Source organism: Phalacrocorax aristotelis, chromosome 1 (assembly GCF_949628215.1).
Source record: "Phalacrocorax aristotelis chromosome 1, bGulAri2.1, whole genome shotgun sequence".
NCBI lineage: Eukaryota > Metazoa > Chordata > Aves > Suliformes > Phalacrocoracidae > Phalacrocorax > Phalacrocorax aristotelis.
Window position 1 is genome coordinate 217,333,581 of NC_134276.1, and position 18,486 is coordinate 217,352,066.

The window sequence follows — 18,486 nt, forward strand, 5'->3', positions numbered from 1 at the left end:
TCAAGTGAGAAGCACCATTTTTAAGTAGAATCGTAGAATAGAATCACAGAATCATTTTGGTTGGAAAAAACCCTTAAGATCAAGTCCAACCATAAACCCAGCACTGCCAAGTCCACCACTGAACCATGTCCCTAAGTGTCATGGGACTGTCTTACATTGCTTTTTCTCTTCTGCTTGCCTCATTTGCTGTGTTTTGAGGAACATGGGATGTTAGAAAACAGCCTCTCTGGGGAGCTCAGCACAGCTTTTTAGTGCCGCTCCGTTGAGCTGACGTGGATGAAAAGGGGGAAGCAGCATAACGAAACAAACTGACCTTTGGATCCTGCTGTATGAGTTCAGTCGATTACTTTCCTGGCTGCCATAAGCATGGTAGAGGAGTTTATCCTCCGCAAAACAGTGTAGTAATAAAGTAAAAGCGATACCATGTGAGCAGTGTTTTGCTGATAATTCTGCTATCAGAAGGAAGCCCATCCTGTGCTGTGGTTTCGGGTTTCTCGTGCATGTTTTTGGTAGAAGCAAGTTGCGTTGTTTGTACTTTTTCCGCTGGTCGTCCTGCAGACGGAAGAGGAGCTTGTGCGGATTTCAAGTAAGGTTTTCTTAAAATAACTTTTGTGCTGCTTCATAACCATCCCTCTCACGGGGAAGAGCTGCACTGCAAGTGGTTTGTGTTTCCTCCTTAACGGAGGATCCCAGCTTGGATCTGGTTGTGAGAGGCTCAGGTTTGCGTGTTTGAACGTTGGCTATGATTTTCCCCAGGCACGACGCTGTCGCCTCCATTGCGCAGTTCAGCCTCCGCCGGCTTCCTCGGCGTCCTGCTAACGATACTTTGCATTTACACAAATGCCTTTATCTGTTTCTTCGTGTTACAGTATTGTAGGTAAAGCCGCAAAACTTGCACGGATTCTGATTTTTACATCATTCTCTTTTGTTCCAAAGCCTCATACAGCGCAGGGGTGGGGACCTGGGGTGAAGTCGCTGTTGTGGTGACTGCAGACATGTTGCCTTGATACAATGCGGTGCCCTCCTTAGCACCTCACCAGAGCATTGTACAAGCTTCTGCTCTGCTTTATTCGGAGAAACTCCTGGCTGAAACACCAGCACTATAAATTTCTGAAAAGAAACTGTGTGCTTATGCCCCTGTTAAAACCACAGACTGTATATTGCTTGCTAAAAGTTTGGGGTCTTTTTTTTTTTTTTTTGTATGTTGGAAAAGCAATGAAGCCATTCAAAAAAAAGCGCCTCACAGCCGAAGACTGCGAAGCTCTCACCCAGAGCGCAGAAGGTTTATCCTCCCTGACGCAGCCGTTGAGTCAAAGGCAAACTAAAGGAGATGTAAACGGGGGCCTCCATCCCACCCACCGGACAAGGAGACATCAAGGAGGTATGCTGATTGCAAATATTTTGAAGGCTGTGAGGAATTTGGGGGAGAAAAATGCTAATGGGGTGCGGAACATTGTATAATCCATCGTTGAACTCTTGCTGATGGGGGAGTAGTGCCAGGCGAGGTGAGTACAAGTGGAAGAAATTGGTTGGGATTGAGTGGTGCATGGCAAAACTGGGCTTAATCTCTGTCTCTGCAAAGTCAAGTGGCAAGAAAGAGAGATACCTTGAGTCCTCCCCTCCAGGAGCGAGTGAGTTTGCCTTCGCATTTGTGTTTAGTCGCTCCTCACACCAGAAATGCCTCCATGTTGATGTCGCTGAGCTGTCAGACTACCTGGGGAGAACAGCAGCTTCCCCCTGAAGAATGCTACAGCCTCTGCAATTAGGCACTATTAATGACGTGATTCCTGCTTCTAAATGCTCTTTAGGATATTATTAAATAATAATGACCTGTCTAGTTATATAGGACTGCAAAAGTGTTGTTGAACACTTAACAGATACTAATGATCTTTGACTTTCCTGGGAATGGGAAACATTGTGATACATGACTCGTAGAGGTGGGTTCCAAAAGTGCTGAAGCCTTAGAGGGCTTTTGAGGATTGATAAAACTTTGAGCTAATCTGCACACAACAGGTCTCGGGCCTCGAACTGAAGGTGGAGGAGCTGTTTTAAAATATCTCATGGTGCAGGGTTAAAGGCTCAGCCTCAAAACGTGTGTAACAGCAAGAGATGCCCTGGACACGTGGGCAAGGAGACAGGTGGAAAGCAAAGAAAAATCATCTTGAGTTATTCCTGAACTCCTGAGTGCCTTGGTCTCTGGGGAAGGTCAGACTTAGGAGCATTTCAGCGTTGCCCTGGGAGGCTTGGGAATCTGCACCTTGGTGTGAGCTGACTCACTTCACAGACAATATCTGCTGGTGAGCCAGGACAAGACACCAGAGTCCTAGACTCTGTGCTCGTAGACATACTTTTCTTTTCCATTTTCGTGTTAGCGGTATCTTTGGCTACCTCACTTTTAAATATCTAGCAATCTTAGATGCTCCAAGTTTTAAGGTATTGGACTCTCAGACATTAGCAGGGGAGCTGGTGCTTTTTAAGCAGCAAATGTCTTGCAAACCAGATTTCTTTAAGCTATGCCTTCATGAGCATCCAGAAATAAAATGCATTAAAATCAGCACTAGCTGCTTGTGATTTTGTTCTTCTCGAGTCGCCTCTTAGCTCAGCATCAGGATATGTTGCAGACTAGGAGCTGGGCGGAATGAATACTGTCAATGCTGGTAAGTTTAGTCTGTGTGCTACCTGGACTGTGTGGCTGTCAGAGAAAGGAGAGGCTGCTGAGAGCAATCTCTTGCCAAGTTTCGGTTTCCTTTATTGTCTCCAGTGGTTTCTGACATTGCAGACAGGAAATATCTGGCAAGAAATGGCTGCTTATCCTCTTAAAGGCGTTGGTCTCTCGTACACTGTGGTAGGAGCAGCCTGCTAGAGGCTTGGTGCTGTGACCTGCTCATGGAGCAGAGTAGTTAAACCCTGAAGCTTTTCTAAAATCTTAGCGTGCTTCTCATTCACCAGGTTAAGAACAATAAATAACCGCTGGGAGCCCAACCTCAGTCTGAGGCACATCACAACTCCTCAAGTCCTGAGTTTTGTTCCTTCCCTACTTCTGTTTCTTTGGCTAGTGGAGCTATCTCCCATGAAATTCATTCTGCAGCTGTGTTTCTATTTAACACACGTCTGCTGTGTTATGTAGCTAAGAGTTGTTGATCTGAGAGAGTGTTATGCAGACTGTGTCTTTTTCTAGAAGCTAGTGGAGGTGTCAGATGTACCTTGACAGTGCCCAGATTATGTGGACAGTGCAGAGATGAATGTTGTTCTGCTGACCTCCATAGGTTGCCAGAGAAGCAATATGAAGCAGGGCAGTTCACCTGTAGTAAGCTCGTACGTCTATGAGGAACCCTGTGGAGATGACTACCACCTTACACAACCTCTGGTCTCCTTGTTAGCTCAGTTAGGGGCAGTGGGCTTGTTTCTGTTGACTTCATTCATGCTCTTCCTCTTTCTGCAGGCGAAGGTCAGCAGAAGAGCATCACTGATTACTTCAGGATCTCTCAGATACAACAAGTAGGTGCCAGTGGGACGAAGAACAGTAGAATCAAAGAAAAGCAACTGGATCCCATCTTCACTGAATGTGATGATTTCTTCAGCAGTGTCTCCACTGTGACAGAGATCAGCAGTGATTCCAGCTCTTTTCTGGAGGATGGGGACTTTGTACCAGCTCCCACAGAAAGCTCCAGAAAACGGCCTCTGTCCACTGCAGCTGCAGGCATTAGCAACCCAGAGCACGATTTGTGGGGTTTGCCTGAGAAGAAGCCAATGGTGGTTCATCCAGAATGCAGCCAGATCAAGCAGGAATGCAGCCAGATCAAGCAGGAATGCAGCCAGATCAAGCAGGAACTTGATAATATGGAAATTGAACCAGTCCCTGACGAACACTATGGACTCCTGGGGACTCGGAACTGGGAAGTCCCTCAGGGAAGTATTGAGGAGCTGCCTGTTGAAATCCTTAGGTACATCTTTGCTCTCCTCCCAGTGACTGATCTGTATCAGAACCTGAGCCTGGTGTGTCGCTGCTGGAGGGCGATAGTCAGTGATCCACTGGTAAGGACTGCTGTGATACTGATTTCAGCCTGCCCCTTCTTCTACCGCTCTGTTCTGACTTAGTCTTGTGGCTGCATGTGTTGTTGTAGGAGCATCCATGCTGTGTCTGTCTCTCTTTGTTCCTTTAAATCCCTTTATTGTTCCCTAATGCCCACATCCTTTCTCGTGAGGTCATTTGTTTTTTGGTCTTCAGGACTACAGTGGCATCTTCAGATGCCAGCCTGTTTCAGATCAATATTGCAGTAACTTCCCTTGATGCATTCTTCCCATACATGGAAAAAGAGCATCCTGTAAGACTCCACAAAATCCCCCTTCACTCTTTTCCTTGCAGCCTTTTTTTCTCACAGGGATCATGCAGGTCATTCTGGCTGCCAGACTGGCCAGTGTCCTCTCATGGCTGGTATAGGTCACTGTCCCCCAGCCTGTGTATGTGTGGTGTCTCTTATACTCAAACATGTTTACAGGAATGGCCTTTAACTCTGTTTTCATGGAGCTTGCTTCATCTGCAGTCAAGGCCCTTGCAGTACAAACAGTCGTGAACTCACTGGCAGTTGTTTTGGCTGCAGAGAGGATCTCTGCATTCCAATTAAAGGTGGCTCAGAGACAGCTGGAACCACTAGACTTGCTCACCACTCACACTGGAAATCCTCAGCTTGTACGTGGAGGCTGTCTCAGCGTGGTGGGGGACCAATCACAGCCCTGATTGTTGCAGAGGTCCAAGTTCTTGTTCATGCCCTTCTGATAAATTTGAATGGGTAAGGCTGGGCACGACGCAGGAGGTGTCCTGCACTCAGTGCTTTAACAGCTTAATGGGCATGCTTTAAGCCTGAAGAGCTAGAGAGATGCATAGAAAACGCATGCATTAAATGCTTGGTGTGTTCAACTCCTCTCCCAAATCTGCTCTTCACTCCATAACACAGCCTACAAGGCAGCGCCCTGTCTGTTTTTATTGAAGAAGTCCAAAGCGCAGGCTGCAGGAGGCTAGGGCTCCATGGACAGAGGAATTTTAAGCACTCAGACCCCGCTCAGAGCAAATCTGTGCACTAGTGCTGAAAATAATCCCCACTTCTTTAACGCTTTGACATTTGAAACTGAACCGTCATGGTCCTGTTCCCGTCATTCTAGAAAAACAGCCTTTTATAGGCAAGTTTGCAGAGCAAGTCTTTCTCTCTTTCCTCTGTTGCCTCTTTCCTTCCCCATCTCATGCTAGATACCTGTTTCCATCACGCTACAGGGACTTTTTGAACTCCAGGTCTTCTTTGGAAGTCACATTTATTAGCTTATCGCCAGAAGAAACCTATTTTCCAGTGCTGTGAGATGAAAGATGGTGGTATGTGCTTCACATTCTAGTTCATTCCTTGGAAGAAGCTGTACCATCGGTACCTAATGAAGGAGGACATGGCCCTGCACAGAGTTGAACAGGTCTTGCAGGATTTTGCCATAACAAAGGAGCAGAAAGAATGTGTGTTGGGTCTGATCAGGTGAGTCCATTTCAGCACTTGATTTTTGTACCTGTAGATCCTCAGACCTTCCTTGCTTTGGGTCTTCTTCCAAATTGCCAGGAGAGAACAGGGTTTGTCTTCCAAACAGGTAGGAGACATACAGGAAGGTGAGGAAGGAACAGTAGAAATCACTAATAGGGTTCTAGAAATAGGTAAAAAAACCCTCCCTTTCCTCTTCTTTGTGTTGGGAGCACATGATGTGTGAGCAGAAGAGAAGGTGGAAAGAGGATCTAATTGCTTTCTTCCCCTGCCTGATGAGGGGCTGTAGAAAGCACAATGCCAAACTCTTTTTGCAGGTGCACAGTGAGAGGACAAGAGGCCACAATCCCAAGTTACAGCACAGGAAATCTGGTTAGATATTGGGAAAGTGGTCAAATGCTGGCCCAGGGAGGTGGGGAATCTCCATTTTTGGAGATGCTCAGACCTCGACTGGACAAACAACCAAACTTTAAAGTCATTCCTGCTTTGAGCATGTGGCTTCCAAAGTCCCTTCTGCAGTTGTTCTGATTTTGATAGCAAGTGAGAAGTGATGGATAAGCGAGGGAGAGGCTGCAAAGCCTGGGACAGGGATAGGCTTGTACTAATGTCTGAGGAGATGGAGAAGCTGAACGTGGACTGGGAAGAGGGAGCAGAAGAACAGTCTTGGTGGTGGCCTTTTGACTTGGGTGGTGTTGCCTCTTGGAGGGCAGGGAGGTGGTTGTTGCACTGAAGGAGGAAAGAGGTGAGGAGAGCCTGAGCAAGACGGCATCAGCAAGCAGCTGCAAGCTTTCCACAGGCTGGATCTGGAGGCTCAAAGGAAGGTTTTAGAGATGGACCTGTTGTCAGAGCACAGCCAGGTTGGGTACAGCAATTGAGAGAAGCTTCTGGGAGCTCCAAGGCAAGCATTAGACAACAAAATCAAAAAAGGCTGGGCTGTCCTGTTGCTTGCTGCCTCCTGGCACCCAACAACAAGCTTTGGAGAAGATGTTATATGGTTGCTTCCGGCAGGGTGACCATGCTGGAGAAAGTGAGACTCAGTTTAAGCATCCCTTTTAGCACCCATTTCCATTTCAGGATTTGTCATGTCAGCACTGCTTTTCCATCTCTGGACCAGCCAGGGACTCGGAGTGGCTCAGTATCTCCTGGATTTAGCTAAAACAGAAATATCCTGTAGAGGGTATGAGCTCTTCTTCCTGGTCCCTCCTATCTCCAATGTATTTTCTTCTTTTCCTTTTCTGAAAGGCTGCATTCCTGGACCGGCACTGACTTACCAGTCACAGCTCAGCAGCAAGCCCAAGCCCAAGATGCATCCCTGATAAAAGCAAGCGCTCTGCTCAGATCTCTGCAGTCTAGTGGGCAATTTTGTATGGCAGTTAAATGGTGCAAACAGAAGAGTCAAACTGGGTTAAGAGCGAGGTAGATCCATCTTCTGGAAGGAGACGGCCAGGATGAACTTGCAGACCAAGGGCTTGATGCAGCAAAGTATTTAAGCACATGTCTGTGTAACAGAACTGGGAATTACTTGTCTAAATGGCTCTAGGCACAAGAACTAGGGTTGGAAATCCAAGTTCAGCACCTTGCGGCCTCGCTGCTGAATGCATCCAGTCAAATCTGTGGGGCACACAGCAAGGAATAGTTGTACTTAACTACAGCCTGACTGATGGTACTTTGGAGAAGGCATTATTTACTTGGAGAATAAACTTCCTTGATAAACCTTCTCTGCAAATGCTGCTGTTCCTGTTCTACCCAGGTGCGTGTCTGCCATATCCACAAGTCGGAAGGTAAATCCCAGTGCGGTTCTCCGGTGTTTGAAGAGTCATCACCTCTTCTCAAAGGCTGAAGTCTGCGTCGCCAACAAACTGCCACATTTACAGAGCAAGACGGGGGTAGGTTTAACAGCTATTAACTGGTTTATTTAAAATGTTTAACAACTGCTGGTGCTTTAAGGTCATATCTGCTCTCCTGCATCTAAAGTTTTCCCTTTGGAGTGTTAGTTGGTCCTGTTCAGGGTGACTGAACAGGATTTAACTATTCATCATGGCGTAGGTGTTCTTATAGTGTTGAAGCAGGGTTTCCCTGCTGCTAAAGGCTCAAAGCTTCTTGCTCACTCTTTCTTCTTGTTGCCTATACCAGCCTGAGAACATGTGGGCCATAATTGCAGTCATGGTGCTTTTCTCCAATGGCGTCAGCGACATCCGAAGGCTGATGGCGTGTCTGCAGAGACCCTGCTCTACCCTGTCTGTGGTGGATGTGACCGAGACACTCTACTGCATCGCCACGCTTCTGTACGCAATGAGAGAGAAGAACATCGTGATCACTAACAGGTAATGAGTATGCAGATGCTTCCTGCCTCCCTGCCTCTCTTTCTAGGCTTGCCAATATGTAATATATATTTAAGGCCCCTCACTACAAGAAGGAGAATGAGGTGCTAGAGCATGGCCAAAGAAGAGCAATGAAGCTGGCCAAGGGTCTGGAGCTCAGGTCTTATGAGGAGCAGCAGAGGGAGCTGGGGGTGTTTAGCCTGGAGAAGAGGAGGCTGAGGGGAGACCTTATCGCTCTCTGCAGCTGCCTGAAAGGAGGTTGTAGCAAGGTGAGTGTTGGTCTCTTCTCCCAAGTAACAAGAAACAGGGCAAGAGAAAACAGCTTCAAGTTGCACCAGAGGAGGTTTAGGTTGGATATTAGGAACAATTTTTTTACTGAAAGGGTTGTCAAGCGCTGGAACAGACTGTCCAGGGAAGTGGTGGAGTCACCATCCCTGGAGGTGTTTAAAATGGCTGATGTTGATGCTGAACACGAGCCAACAGCGTGCCCTGGCAGCCAAGAGGGCCAACCGTGCCCTGGGGGGCATCGAGCCCAGCATCGCAGCCGGGTGAGGGGGGATTGTCCCGCTCTACCCCGCGCTGGGGCGGCCTCACCCCGAGTGCTGTGGGCAGCGTTGGGCGCCGCAGGACGTTGAGGGTATAAAGCTACTGGAGAGTGTCCAGAGAAGGGCCACGGAGTTGGGGAAGGGTTTAGAGGGGAAACGGTACGAGGAGCAGCTGAAGTCCCTGGGTTTGTTCAGCCTGGAGCAGAGGAGGCCGAGGGCGGCCCTCATGGCGCTCTGCAGCTCCCTCCCGAGGGGAGGAGGAGGGGCAGGGCTGGTCTCTGCTCTCTGGCGACCAAAGCCAGGACCCGAGGGGATGGCAGAGAGATGTGCCAGGGGAGGGTTAGGCTGGGCATTAGGAGACGGTTCTTCCCCCAGAGGGTGGTGGAGCCCTGGCACAGGCTCCTCAGGGAGGCATCACGGCACTAAGGCTGGCGATATTCCAGAAGCACTTGGCCAAGGCCCTCAGGGACACGGTGTGAATTTGGGGTGTCCTGTGCAGGGACAGGAGCTGGGCTCGATGGTCCATGTGGGTCCCTTCCAACTCAGGGCATTCTATGTTTCTATGAAAAGATGTGTAGACATGGCACTTAGGGACATGTTTTAATGGTGGACTTGGGAGTTCTGGGTTAACGGTTGGACTTGATGATCTTAAAGGTCTTTACTAACCTCAGTGATTCTATATGCAGTGAATATATGCTCATGAGCAATTATGTTCCTCTTGGAATTGTCCTTTGGTTCCTCGGTGTATGCAGTTTGTCAGGAACAGTGTGTGCATCCCTAGCTTTTTGCAGGAACATCTAGGAGCATTACCTTTAGGTTTGCTTTAATTCCTAGACTGTTTCATAGCCTGCTTGTTTTTTAGAAAGTTGTGTTCAAGCAAAAAGTATTTTTCAGATACAAAAGCAGGTTTTAAAGCAGCTGTAGAAACTTTCTGATTAGAAATAAATACACATCAGCTGCAACAATGTAATGCAATTATTACCTTCCTGAGACCAGTTACTCACTTCACTCCTCTTAAATCACACTACAAGTCCCAGGAGCACCTATTGCATGTGTGTAGCGATCCGTCCTATGCCTTTTGTTCGCAGAGGTGCCTGGTAATGCAGGTAAGAGCCCACACGTTGGTTCAGAATTGCAGTGAAACTGAGATGAGGATTAAGGACACGTGTAAATTCTTCTTATGAGAAGACTGGAAAGGAACTGTGCTGGAAAAGGAATCTATAGCCAGAAGGAAGATGGTTTTGTAGGCTGCCCTCTGCAAGTTATAGTTCAGCCTGTGTTAGGCACAAGAGAAGTGTTCATTTTCTGCTTACTCAACCATGGGCCACGCGCTCAGGCTACCAACCAGGGAAGTCAGGATGCTTGTTTGGCCTGTCAGTGATAGAAAATTGCTGGCTAAGGTCATAAGCTTGTGTAAATGCCTGCTGAAGCTGTGGCAGACAGAGGGTGTTGCTCACAAGCATTGAGGGTTCATGGTCAATGTCACCCACATCCCATCTCCATCTCCTTGAACAATCTAGACTAGAAGAAATAGGAATGACCATGTCTCTTCTGTCATCATCTCTTCAGACCATGTGAGGTTTGTGATTTAGGGCATAAGGAGGAAATGTGCCCGCAGGGATCTGGTACCTATGTGCAGCTCTATGAGCAACTAGTGAGTCTGAGGGTCAGGTCACCTAATGTGAGACACAGAGTCTGTCCTGGAGCGTGGCCTGCAGTGGCAGCTGTTCAGTCACAGGAACAAAACTGCACTAGAAGAGGTAAAACCACAGTGGTGTCAACCCTGATGTATGATGGAAGTCAATTTTAAACTAGTTGTTGCCAGGGTAATTAAAGCGAAGAGATGCTGCATTCCTCTCTCTGCAGTAGCAAAGCACTATGAAGTATTGTCATGGCTTGTATAAAATCATCATAAGGCAGTTGATGAAACTGGTTCACTTTAGGGGCCTAAACTAGCCCACATTCTCTCTCAGGCTCCCCCAGACCCCATTGCTGATAGTGGTTCAGGAGAGCAAAAGGATCCTGTGGATTCTGATCCCAGGTCATGTTTGCGTAGCAGACCTTGGAACACAAACCCAGCAGGAGTAAGGGAGAGGCCACGGACAGAGCTGTCCCCATGGTGCCATTGCAGTCACTTTTCAAGGTTATAACTAACTGCACTTTAAAATATTAATGGTCTCCTGCAACTCCCTGAGCGCTTCGGGATTTGTGCATTGTTCTGTTGGAAGTATTCAAGATGTTGTCAGTCTGTTAGGTGGCTGCAAATGTTTAATTTGTTACTGATGATTTCTCAGTGATAGATTCTCTTTTGTCCTTTCTACCAGGATCCATTACAATATTTTCTACTGCTTGTATCTGATGGAAAATTCTTCTGCAACTATGCCGACAGTGGAAGAGGAAACACTGGCTTCACGCTGCAGACAAGACTTATGGTCAAGGTAATGCTATTTTACCATAGAGTGCTAAACCTTGGAGGGGGAGCAAAAGTTTTATGGCAGAGACTATTGATAAGACTCTGAGATTCATAAGGATTAGTACAAAACCTTATTCTGCTCCTTGCCACCTACTCCCTGAATTCTCACAGGAAAACCAGACTCAGGCCTTAAATCTGTAAAAATTGAATTACCAAGCACTGATTGTATTTAAAAGTCATTATTCACTGATGGATCACAGAATCCCAGACTGGTGGGGGCTGGCAGGGACCCCTGGAGCTCACCCCGTCCCACCCCCTGCTTGAGCAGGCACACCCAGAGCAGGGGGCACAGGGCCGCGTCCAGGCGGGGTGTGAATGTCTCCAGGGAAGGGACCCCACAGCCTCTCTGGGCAGCCTGTGCCCCTGCTCTGGCACCCGCACAGCAAAGGGGTTTGTCCTCATGTTCAGGTGGAACTTCCCGTGTTCCAGCTTGTGCCCGTTGCCCCTTGGCCTGGCGTTGGGCACCGCTGAAAAGAGCCCGATCCCATCCTCCTGACACCCGCCCTTCAGGTATTTATAAGCATTGATGAGATTCCCCCCTCAGCCTTCTCTTCTCCAGGCTGAACAAGCCCAGGTCTCTCAGCCTTTCGTCACAAGGGAGGTGCTCCAGCCCCTGATCACCTTGGCAGCTCTGCGCTGGCCTTGCTCCAGCAGTTCCCTGCCCTTCTTGAGCTGGGGGGCCCAGAACTGGCCGAAGCCCTGCAGGTGCGGCCTCACTGGGGCAGAGCAGAGGGGGAGGAGAACCTCCCTCGCCCTGCTGGCCACGCTCCTTTTCATGCACCCCAGGACACCTTTGGCCTCCTTGGCCCCAAGGGCCCGGTGCTGGCTCAGGGTCACCTCGCTGCCCCCCAGCACCGCCACGTCCTTCTTGGCAGAGCCGCTCTCCAGCAGGTCCCCCCCAGCCTGTGCTGGTGTGGGGGGTTGTTCCTCCCTAGGGGCAGGACCTGGCACTTGCTCTTGTTGAATCCCATGAGGTTCCCCTGGGCCCCGCTCTCCAGTCTGTCCAGGTCTCGCTGGGTGGCAGCACAGCCTACTGGTGTATCAGCCGCTCCTCCCAGTCGGTATCATCAGTGAACTTGCTGAGGTTACGCTCTGTCCCTTTGTCCAAGTCATTGATGAATATGTTGACCAGGCCTGGACCCAGCACAGACCCCTGGGGAACACCACTAGTTACGCGCCTCCAGCTAGACTCTGCCCCATTGATCATAATCCTCTGAGCTCTGTTGTTGAGCCAGTTCTCTGTCCACCTCACCGTCCTCTCATCCAACCCCCACTGCCTTAGCTTGCCTGTGAGGATGCTGTGGGAGACAGTGTTGAATGCCTTACTGAAGTAACAACATCCACTGCTCTCCCTTCGTCGACCCAGCCAGTCACACCATCACAGAAGGTTGTCAGGTTGGTCAAGCATGATCTTTCCTTGGTGAATCCATGTTGACTGTTTCTGATAACCTTCTTGTCCTCTCCATGCCTGGAGACGGCCTCCAGGATGAACTGCTCATCACCTTTCCAGGGGTGGTGGTGGGGTGACTGGCCTAGAGTTTCTCATGTCCTTCTTGCCCTTTTTGAAGATTGGAGTGACATTTGCTGTCCTCCACTCCTCAGGCACCTCTCCTGTCCTCCACGACCTTTCAAAGACGATGGAGAGTGGCTCAGCAAGAACAGCGAGCTCCCTCGGGGCTCGCGGGTGCATCCCATCAGGGCCCATGGATTTGCAAGGATCCAGTTTGCATAGGTGATCTCTAACCCAGCCTTTCTCAACCAAGGGGAAGTCTGTCTTTCTCCAGATTTGTCCTCTCTTCTCTGAGGGCTGAGAACCTGAGGGCCAGCCTTGCAGTAAAGACCAAGGCAAAGAAGGCATTCAGTAGCTCCGCCTTCTCTGCATCCTGCGTCACCAGGGCCCCTTCCTTGTTCACCAGTGGGCCCATTGTATCCCCACTCTTCCTTTTACTGCTGATGGATATAAAGAAGCCTTCTTGTTATCTTTGACATGCCTTGCCAGATTCAATTCCAAGTGGGCCTTGGCCTTCCTTGTTGCATCTCTGCATACCCTGAAAACATTCCTATATTCTTTCCAAGTGGCCAGTCCCTTTTTCCACATACTGTGAACCTCCTTCTTCCGTTTGAGTTTCTCTAGAAGCTCTTTGCTCATCAATGTGCATTTCCTGGCTCCTCTGCCTGACTTCTACCTCCTGAGGATACACCGATCTTGAGCTTAGAAGAAGTGGTCCTTGAATATTGTCCAGCTCTCTTGGACCCCTCTGCCTTCCAGAGCCCTAGCCCATGGGATTCCTCCTAGCAGGTATTTGAAGAGGCCAAAGTTGGCCCTCTTGAAGTCCAAGGCTGTATGTAACCTGAATCGTAGCCCTGCTTCTACCTCACAGTATCCTAAACTCTACCATCTCATGGTCACTGCAGCCAAGGCTACCCCCATACTCTCACATCCCCCACCAGCCCTCCCTTGTTTGTTAGGATAAGGTTGAGCAGCACATCTCTCCTCGTTGGCTCCTCCACCACTTGCATCAAAAGTTGTCCTTGATGCTTTGCTGGAACCTTCTGGATCAGGCATGATTCGCTGTGTTGCTTTTCCAGCAAATATCAGGGTCTGTATGTCAGTGGAACATAGTTCTGTGTGCCCCAGTGTAATGGCCACTGAAATTTCACAGAGTCCAAATCACCCCAAAATATGTTCCCAAATCACCGCTCTCCCTATGGATAAGAAGCTCTGGAAAGAGGGGAGAGTGCCTGCTTTAATTTTAACAGTGTATTCCTCTAGAACACTGCAAGCTACAGTCAGCCAAAATGGGGGCTGGCTTGCTGGTGGTGTTACTGTAGCACAAATAATCATAGAATCATAGAATCGTTAAGGTTGGAAAAGACCCTTAAGATCATCGAGTCCAACCACTAACCTATCACTGCCAAGCCCACCACTAAACCATGTCCTCAAGCACCACGTCTGCCCTTCTAAATATCTCCAGGGATGGAGACTCCCCCACCTCTCTGGGCAGCCTGTGCCAGGGCCTGACAACCTTTCATTGAAGAATTTTTCCCTAATCTCCAATCTAAACCTCCCCTGACGCAGCTTGAGGCTGTTTCCTCTCGTCCTGTCACTGGTGACTTGGGAGCAGAGACCGACCCCCCCCTCACTCCAGCCCCTCTCAGGCAGCTGCAGAGAGCGAGGAGGGCTCCCCTCAGCCCCCTCTTCTCCAGGCTAAACCCCCCCAGCTCCCTCAGCCGCCCACCAGCACACTTGTGCTCCAGACCCTGCCCCAGCCCCGCTGCCCTTCTCTGGACACGCTCCAGCCCCTCAAGGCCCTTCTTGTCCCCAGGGGCCCAAACCTGAGCCCAGCACTCGAGGTGGGGCCTCCCCAGGGCCGAGCACAGGGGCCCCATCCCTGCCCGGCTCCTGCTGGCCACACCAGTGCTGACACAAGCCCGGGGGCTGGTGGCCTCCTTGGCCACCCGGGCACTGCTGGCTCATGCCCAGCCGGCTGTCAGCCAGCACCCCCAGGGCCTTCTCCGCCGGGCACTTCCCAGCCCCTCTGCCCCAGGCCTGGAGCGTTGCCTGGGGTTGGTGTGACCCAAGGGCAGGACCCGGCACTGGGCCTTGTTAAACCTCACACAACTGGCCTCGGCCCATGGATCCAGCCTGCCCAGGTCCCTCTGCAGAGCCTTCCTGCCCTCCAGCAGATCGACGCTCCCGCCCAGCTTGGTGTCACCTGCAAACTCACCGAGGGCGCACTCCATCCCCTCACCCAGATCATGGATAAAGACATTAAACAAGGCTGGCCCCAACACTGAGCCCTGGGGAGCCCCGCTCGTGCCCAGAGGCTGTTCACTTACAAACACTGCCTCCTGTGCACGAGAGGAAACAAGGTACCAGCTGCAGGATATTTTTTTGGCTCCTGTTTTCTAGATCCTGTTGGATAACTGTTGTATGCTAACTGTTATATATATATAGCTGTTACAAATTAGTATCGGTTTGTAGCTTGCTGCCTAGAAAGGAAGGACAGTAAGGAGTGAAATGCTTTCTTGGCCTCTGGAGATCCAGGCTTCGTTCCCCTGTTGCTGCAGTAATCCTGGGTGGAGACATTTAGCTTCCTTGTCCTTGCCTACAGAAGGGATACAGGAATGCTTTTCATCCATCACGGAGGTCTAGCAAAGATAAATCCAATAAAATTGCCGATGATCTGAGGCTCAACAGTGAGAGAGGTCATAACAAAAAAAATAAATCAAAGGTAAACAGATATTGGGTTTCAGTGCTTCTTGGCTTCCCAGCCCTTTCATTCTAAGTCTTTCTCTGAGAAGATTTTGCTTGTTCAGTAAAAGATGCGTCCTGGGGGCAGCCATCTAAGTTCCAGCTGTGAAATGTCAAGGATACTTAAACAAGGCTTTCTGCCCTTACACGCGGTATCGGGGAGGACCCTGTGCGCAGAGATGGTTCACACTGTTGGCTGATTACACATTTCAGACCTTTAGGAATAAAACAAGTGCACTCCAGCTGGAAGCGCTGAATGCCTTGATGTTAATCAAAGCTCTCTGCTCCCCTGAGAGTCAGGGATAATTGATCTCACCTATGTACTGAGAAATTGGAGGGCAATTTAAGGTACATGCTTTCAAAAGCAACAGAATACCCCAAACCCAAGTCACTGTTTGCTTTCAATAAGCCTAAGGAGCCGGGGTGCCAAATCAATTTTTAAAGCATGGCTTAGGGCCCTTGAGAAGATCTTTTCCTATGTAACCTTCCCCAGGGTTTAATTTTTATTTTTGCTATCTCCAACCTTCTCCTATTTCCTGCTTTTCTCATTTGTACAATAACCAAGTTGCTCCAGTGCCACCTTCCTGAGTGTGGGATGGGATAAATCATTTGTTGGTTTCCTTCTCCTGTTAGCCAATTTGTTTTTGTGGGAGGATTTATTTTCTTAGTTCCTTTTCCTCTTTTTTTTTCTGGTTTTAGTAGCCTGCCTGAAATAAAGCTGACCCATGAACAGCAAAGGATTTTGAATCACAAAATTGAGCGTGGTCATATAGTGAAAGTTATGGCATTTGCAGGTAAGAGCCAAAAATTATGTATAAGAAAAAATGCATAACCTCTAATTCTGCTCGTTCCCTTCCTGCTTCTTCTGTCCAAGGAACTGTGTGGATGCCAGGGGGATCAACCTTACTTTTTAATCAATTCTAAAAGTCAGAGCAGGCTTTTGCTCCGGAATGGTGGTGGTTACTCCCATGTAAGCTGGGTAAATGTCATACTCGGACACGATAAGGAAACCAAGTGTTCGGGTGCTGTCACGACTGCCCAGAGCAGCTTGTCAGGGCACCCCGGAGAGGAGAAGCAACTCTCTGTGTGTTGCTTAGTCACATGCTGAGCCTGTTCTGCAGTGTTACTGTCCACAGGCCACTAGACGGAGTTGCTCGTACTTGTTTAGATTTAGCACCTCTGTAAGAGCAACACAAGCCAAAAAAAAGGGAATTGCATAAAATTGAGAGAGCCTATTTAAAAAGAAAAAGAAAAGTAAATAATTTCCCTGCATCTGCAGAGAGTTTCCTTTAAACACACTGCACTGGGGGCTCAGAGCTAATGCATGCTCTCTGCCCGAAAGGCTTGCAGAAGGACACATACAGCTGAGCACCACGGTACGGAAGCCACTAATGGTGGTTTCTTGTCCCTGTACAAAGTCACTGTGTCCAAATGACAAAAGCGGGAACGCTCAGGAGCTTAGACAGGTTACGTGTAACTGCAACAAGGAGGGGCAGGAAAAGAGCTCAAGGAACTGCTGGCAAAAGCATAAATGACTTGTAATCCTTCTTCAGACATGTAGATGAGGATGCTTGCCACAGCATCTGTTATCTAACCGCAGTGTAAAGGATGCCTTAGTGAATGATGTGGCGGTAGAAAAGCTAAATCGATTTCTACGTCTGTGTTCCTTGTAGAAGATCTTGGAAAGGACCGGCCTCAGGATAGGGGGTTCACCAGAGGGTCAGTCTCACATTCATACGGGGGAGGTTGCAGATCAAATATGCGTTGGTACTGTTCGTTTCGTGATCCAGACTGCATCACCCAGAAGATGTAAAGGAACTCGAGGATGAAGTGGCTGAACCAGTAGCTGAGTGTGAAAGCTGCTGTGGCAGTGGTGTTATACAGGGAGATGTGGGAGCAATCTACTGGTAAGACCAATGTCTGTACCAGGCAAGATGGTCCTCACGGGTGAATAGCTGGTTAAAACCTAGGAAGCAAAAGAGCAGATGGTCAGTTTTGCGTACAGGGAGTATTAACCACTGGAGTCCTCCAGAGAGCTGTGCTGGGACCTGTCTGTGCGGGTGCCAGAGCAGGGGCACAGGCTGCCCAGAGAGGCTGTGGGGTCCCTTCCCTGGAGACATTCACACCCCGCCTGGACGCGGCCCTGTGCCCCTGCTCTGGGGGTGCCTGCTCCAGCAGGGGGTGGGACGGGGTGAGCTCCAGAGGTCCCTGCCAGCCCCCACCAGCCTGGGATTCTGTGACCTACTTTGTCCAACATTCACGAGTCATCTGGGAGATGTGCAGAGCCCTTGTCTCGGGTTTCTGTTGTGATTGCTGCTCCATGAGTGAAGAAACTTTGCCATGAGGTGAGGACGGTGCTGTCCTGCAGCAAACTGGAGTAGATGAGAGCAGCGTTAGTGGGAGATCGTACAAGGAAATGAGCTCATGAATCATTCAGAAGACCAATTTCAACATTTCATTTACCAAGCTGTCTTTCAAGAGAACTAGTAGCTTCATGTACGTTCAGACTTCTAGAATATTGGGTAATAAAAAAGTTGTTTTTTTTTAAAGCTTTTTGGCTGCAGACTGATTGTTTGTCAAAGCTACTTTGCTCCACAGCTTCTACTGATTTCACTTGAGTCAGTGAATAAATTCCCATTAGCTGCAAAGGGTCCTGCTGTGCAGTTAGGACAGCAGGATGGGGAAGGTAAAGCTGATGAGAGGTGTGCGGATTCATTCATACTTGACTCTGGATGCTTTTTGTTTACTTTCTTCTGTTCTTTAGGTACAGGAAAGACCTCAACCTTGGTGAAGTATGCGGAGAAGTTTGCTGATCTGAATTTCCTTTACGTGGCGTTTAACAAAGCTGTTGTAGAGAGGGGAAAAAGTGTCTTCCCCAGAAACGTTACGTGCAAGACTTTCCATTCTTTGGCATTTGAAAGTGTCGGCAAACAGTGAGTGCAGATTTTAGATTCCTTCGCTGAAGGGCAGTGGAGCAGGAAAAAGACATGTCAGGAAAGGGAAGGTCTGGTTTTGAAGTAAGCCTCGAGCAAAAATAATGGGAGAAAATATTTCTTTCGCTTGTTTCAAGCCAAACTGTGATTTACAGTTTCCAAGTTCTTTCAGATTGTTTGGGCTGGTGATTTTAGCATCCATGTGAGCCTGGGGAAGCAGAATCATTGCCCTGTCCTGACACAGACCGTGCTGACGTAAGCCCTGTTGCTGTTTTGGGGGCCGTTCATCCTGCCTGCATTTGCAGTCAAGGAGCGCTTCACAGGGAGACATAAAGCCACTGAAAACAGCTTTTTCCCGTTTTCCATTTACACTTCCATGGTACAACCACTCTAAATGCTGCTTTTCTTTAGCAGAGGAGGAGGTTTCTTAACCTCTGAATTGT

General features: G+C 48.9%; 1 protein-coding gene across 7 annotated transcripts in view; it reads left to right on the plus strand.

The window, feature by feature from the left end:
• FBH1 (F-box DNA helicase 1) overlaps positions 1–18,486 on the plus strand; it is a 35,884-nt gene that overhangs the window by 1,125 nt on the left and 16,273 nt on the right. For 3 of the 7 annotated variants that reach the window (XM_075081781.1, XM_075081774.1, XM_075081775.1), the window contains exons 3-11: positions 1,214–1,381; positions 3,443–4,035; positions 5,386–5,516; positions 7,267–7,402; positions 7,650–7,840; positions 10,707–10,820; positions 14,543–14,728; positions 15,810–15,904; positions 17,875–18,043. In XM_075081781.1, the coding sequence (XP_074937882.1) occupies positions 1,214–1,381; positions 3,443–4,035; positions 5,386–5,516; positions 7,267–7,402; positions 7,650–7,840; positions 10,707–10,820; positions 14,543–14,728; positions 15,810–15,904; positions 17,875–18,043 (1,783 nt within the window). Of the gene's footprint in view, positions 1–357; positions 587–1,213; positions 1,382–3,442; positions 4,036–5,385; positions 5,517–7,266; positions 7,403–7,649; positions 7,841–10,706; positions 10,821–14,542; positions 14,729–15,809; positions 15,905–17,874; positions 18,044–18,486 lie in introns of those variants that run through there. The other 4 variants (XM_075081778.1, XM_075081780.1, XM_075081777.1 and 1 more) reach the window with 4 other exon arrangements.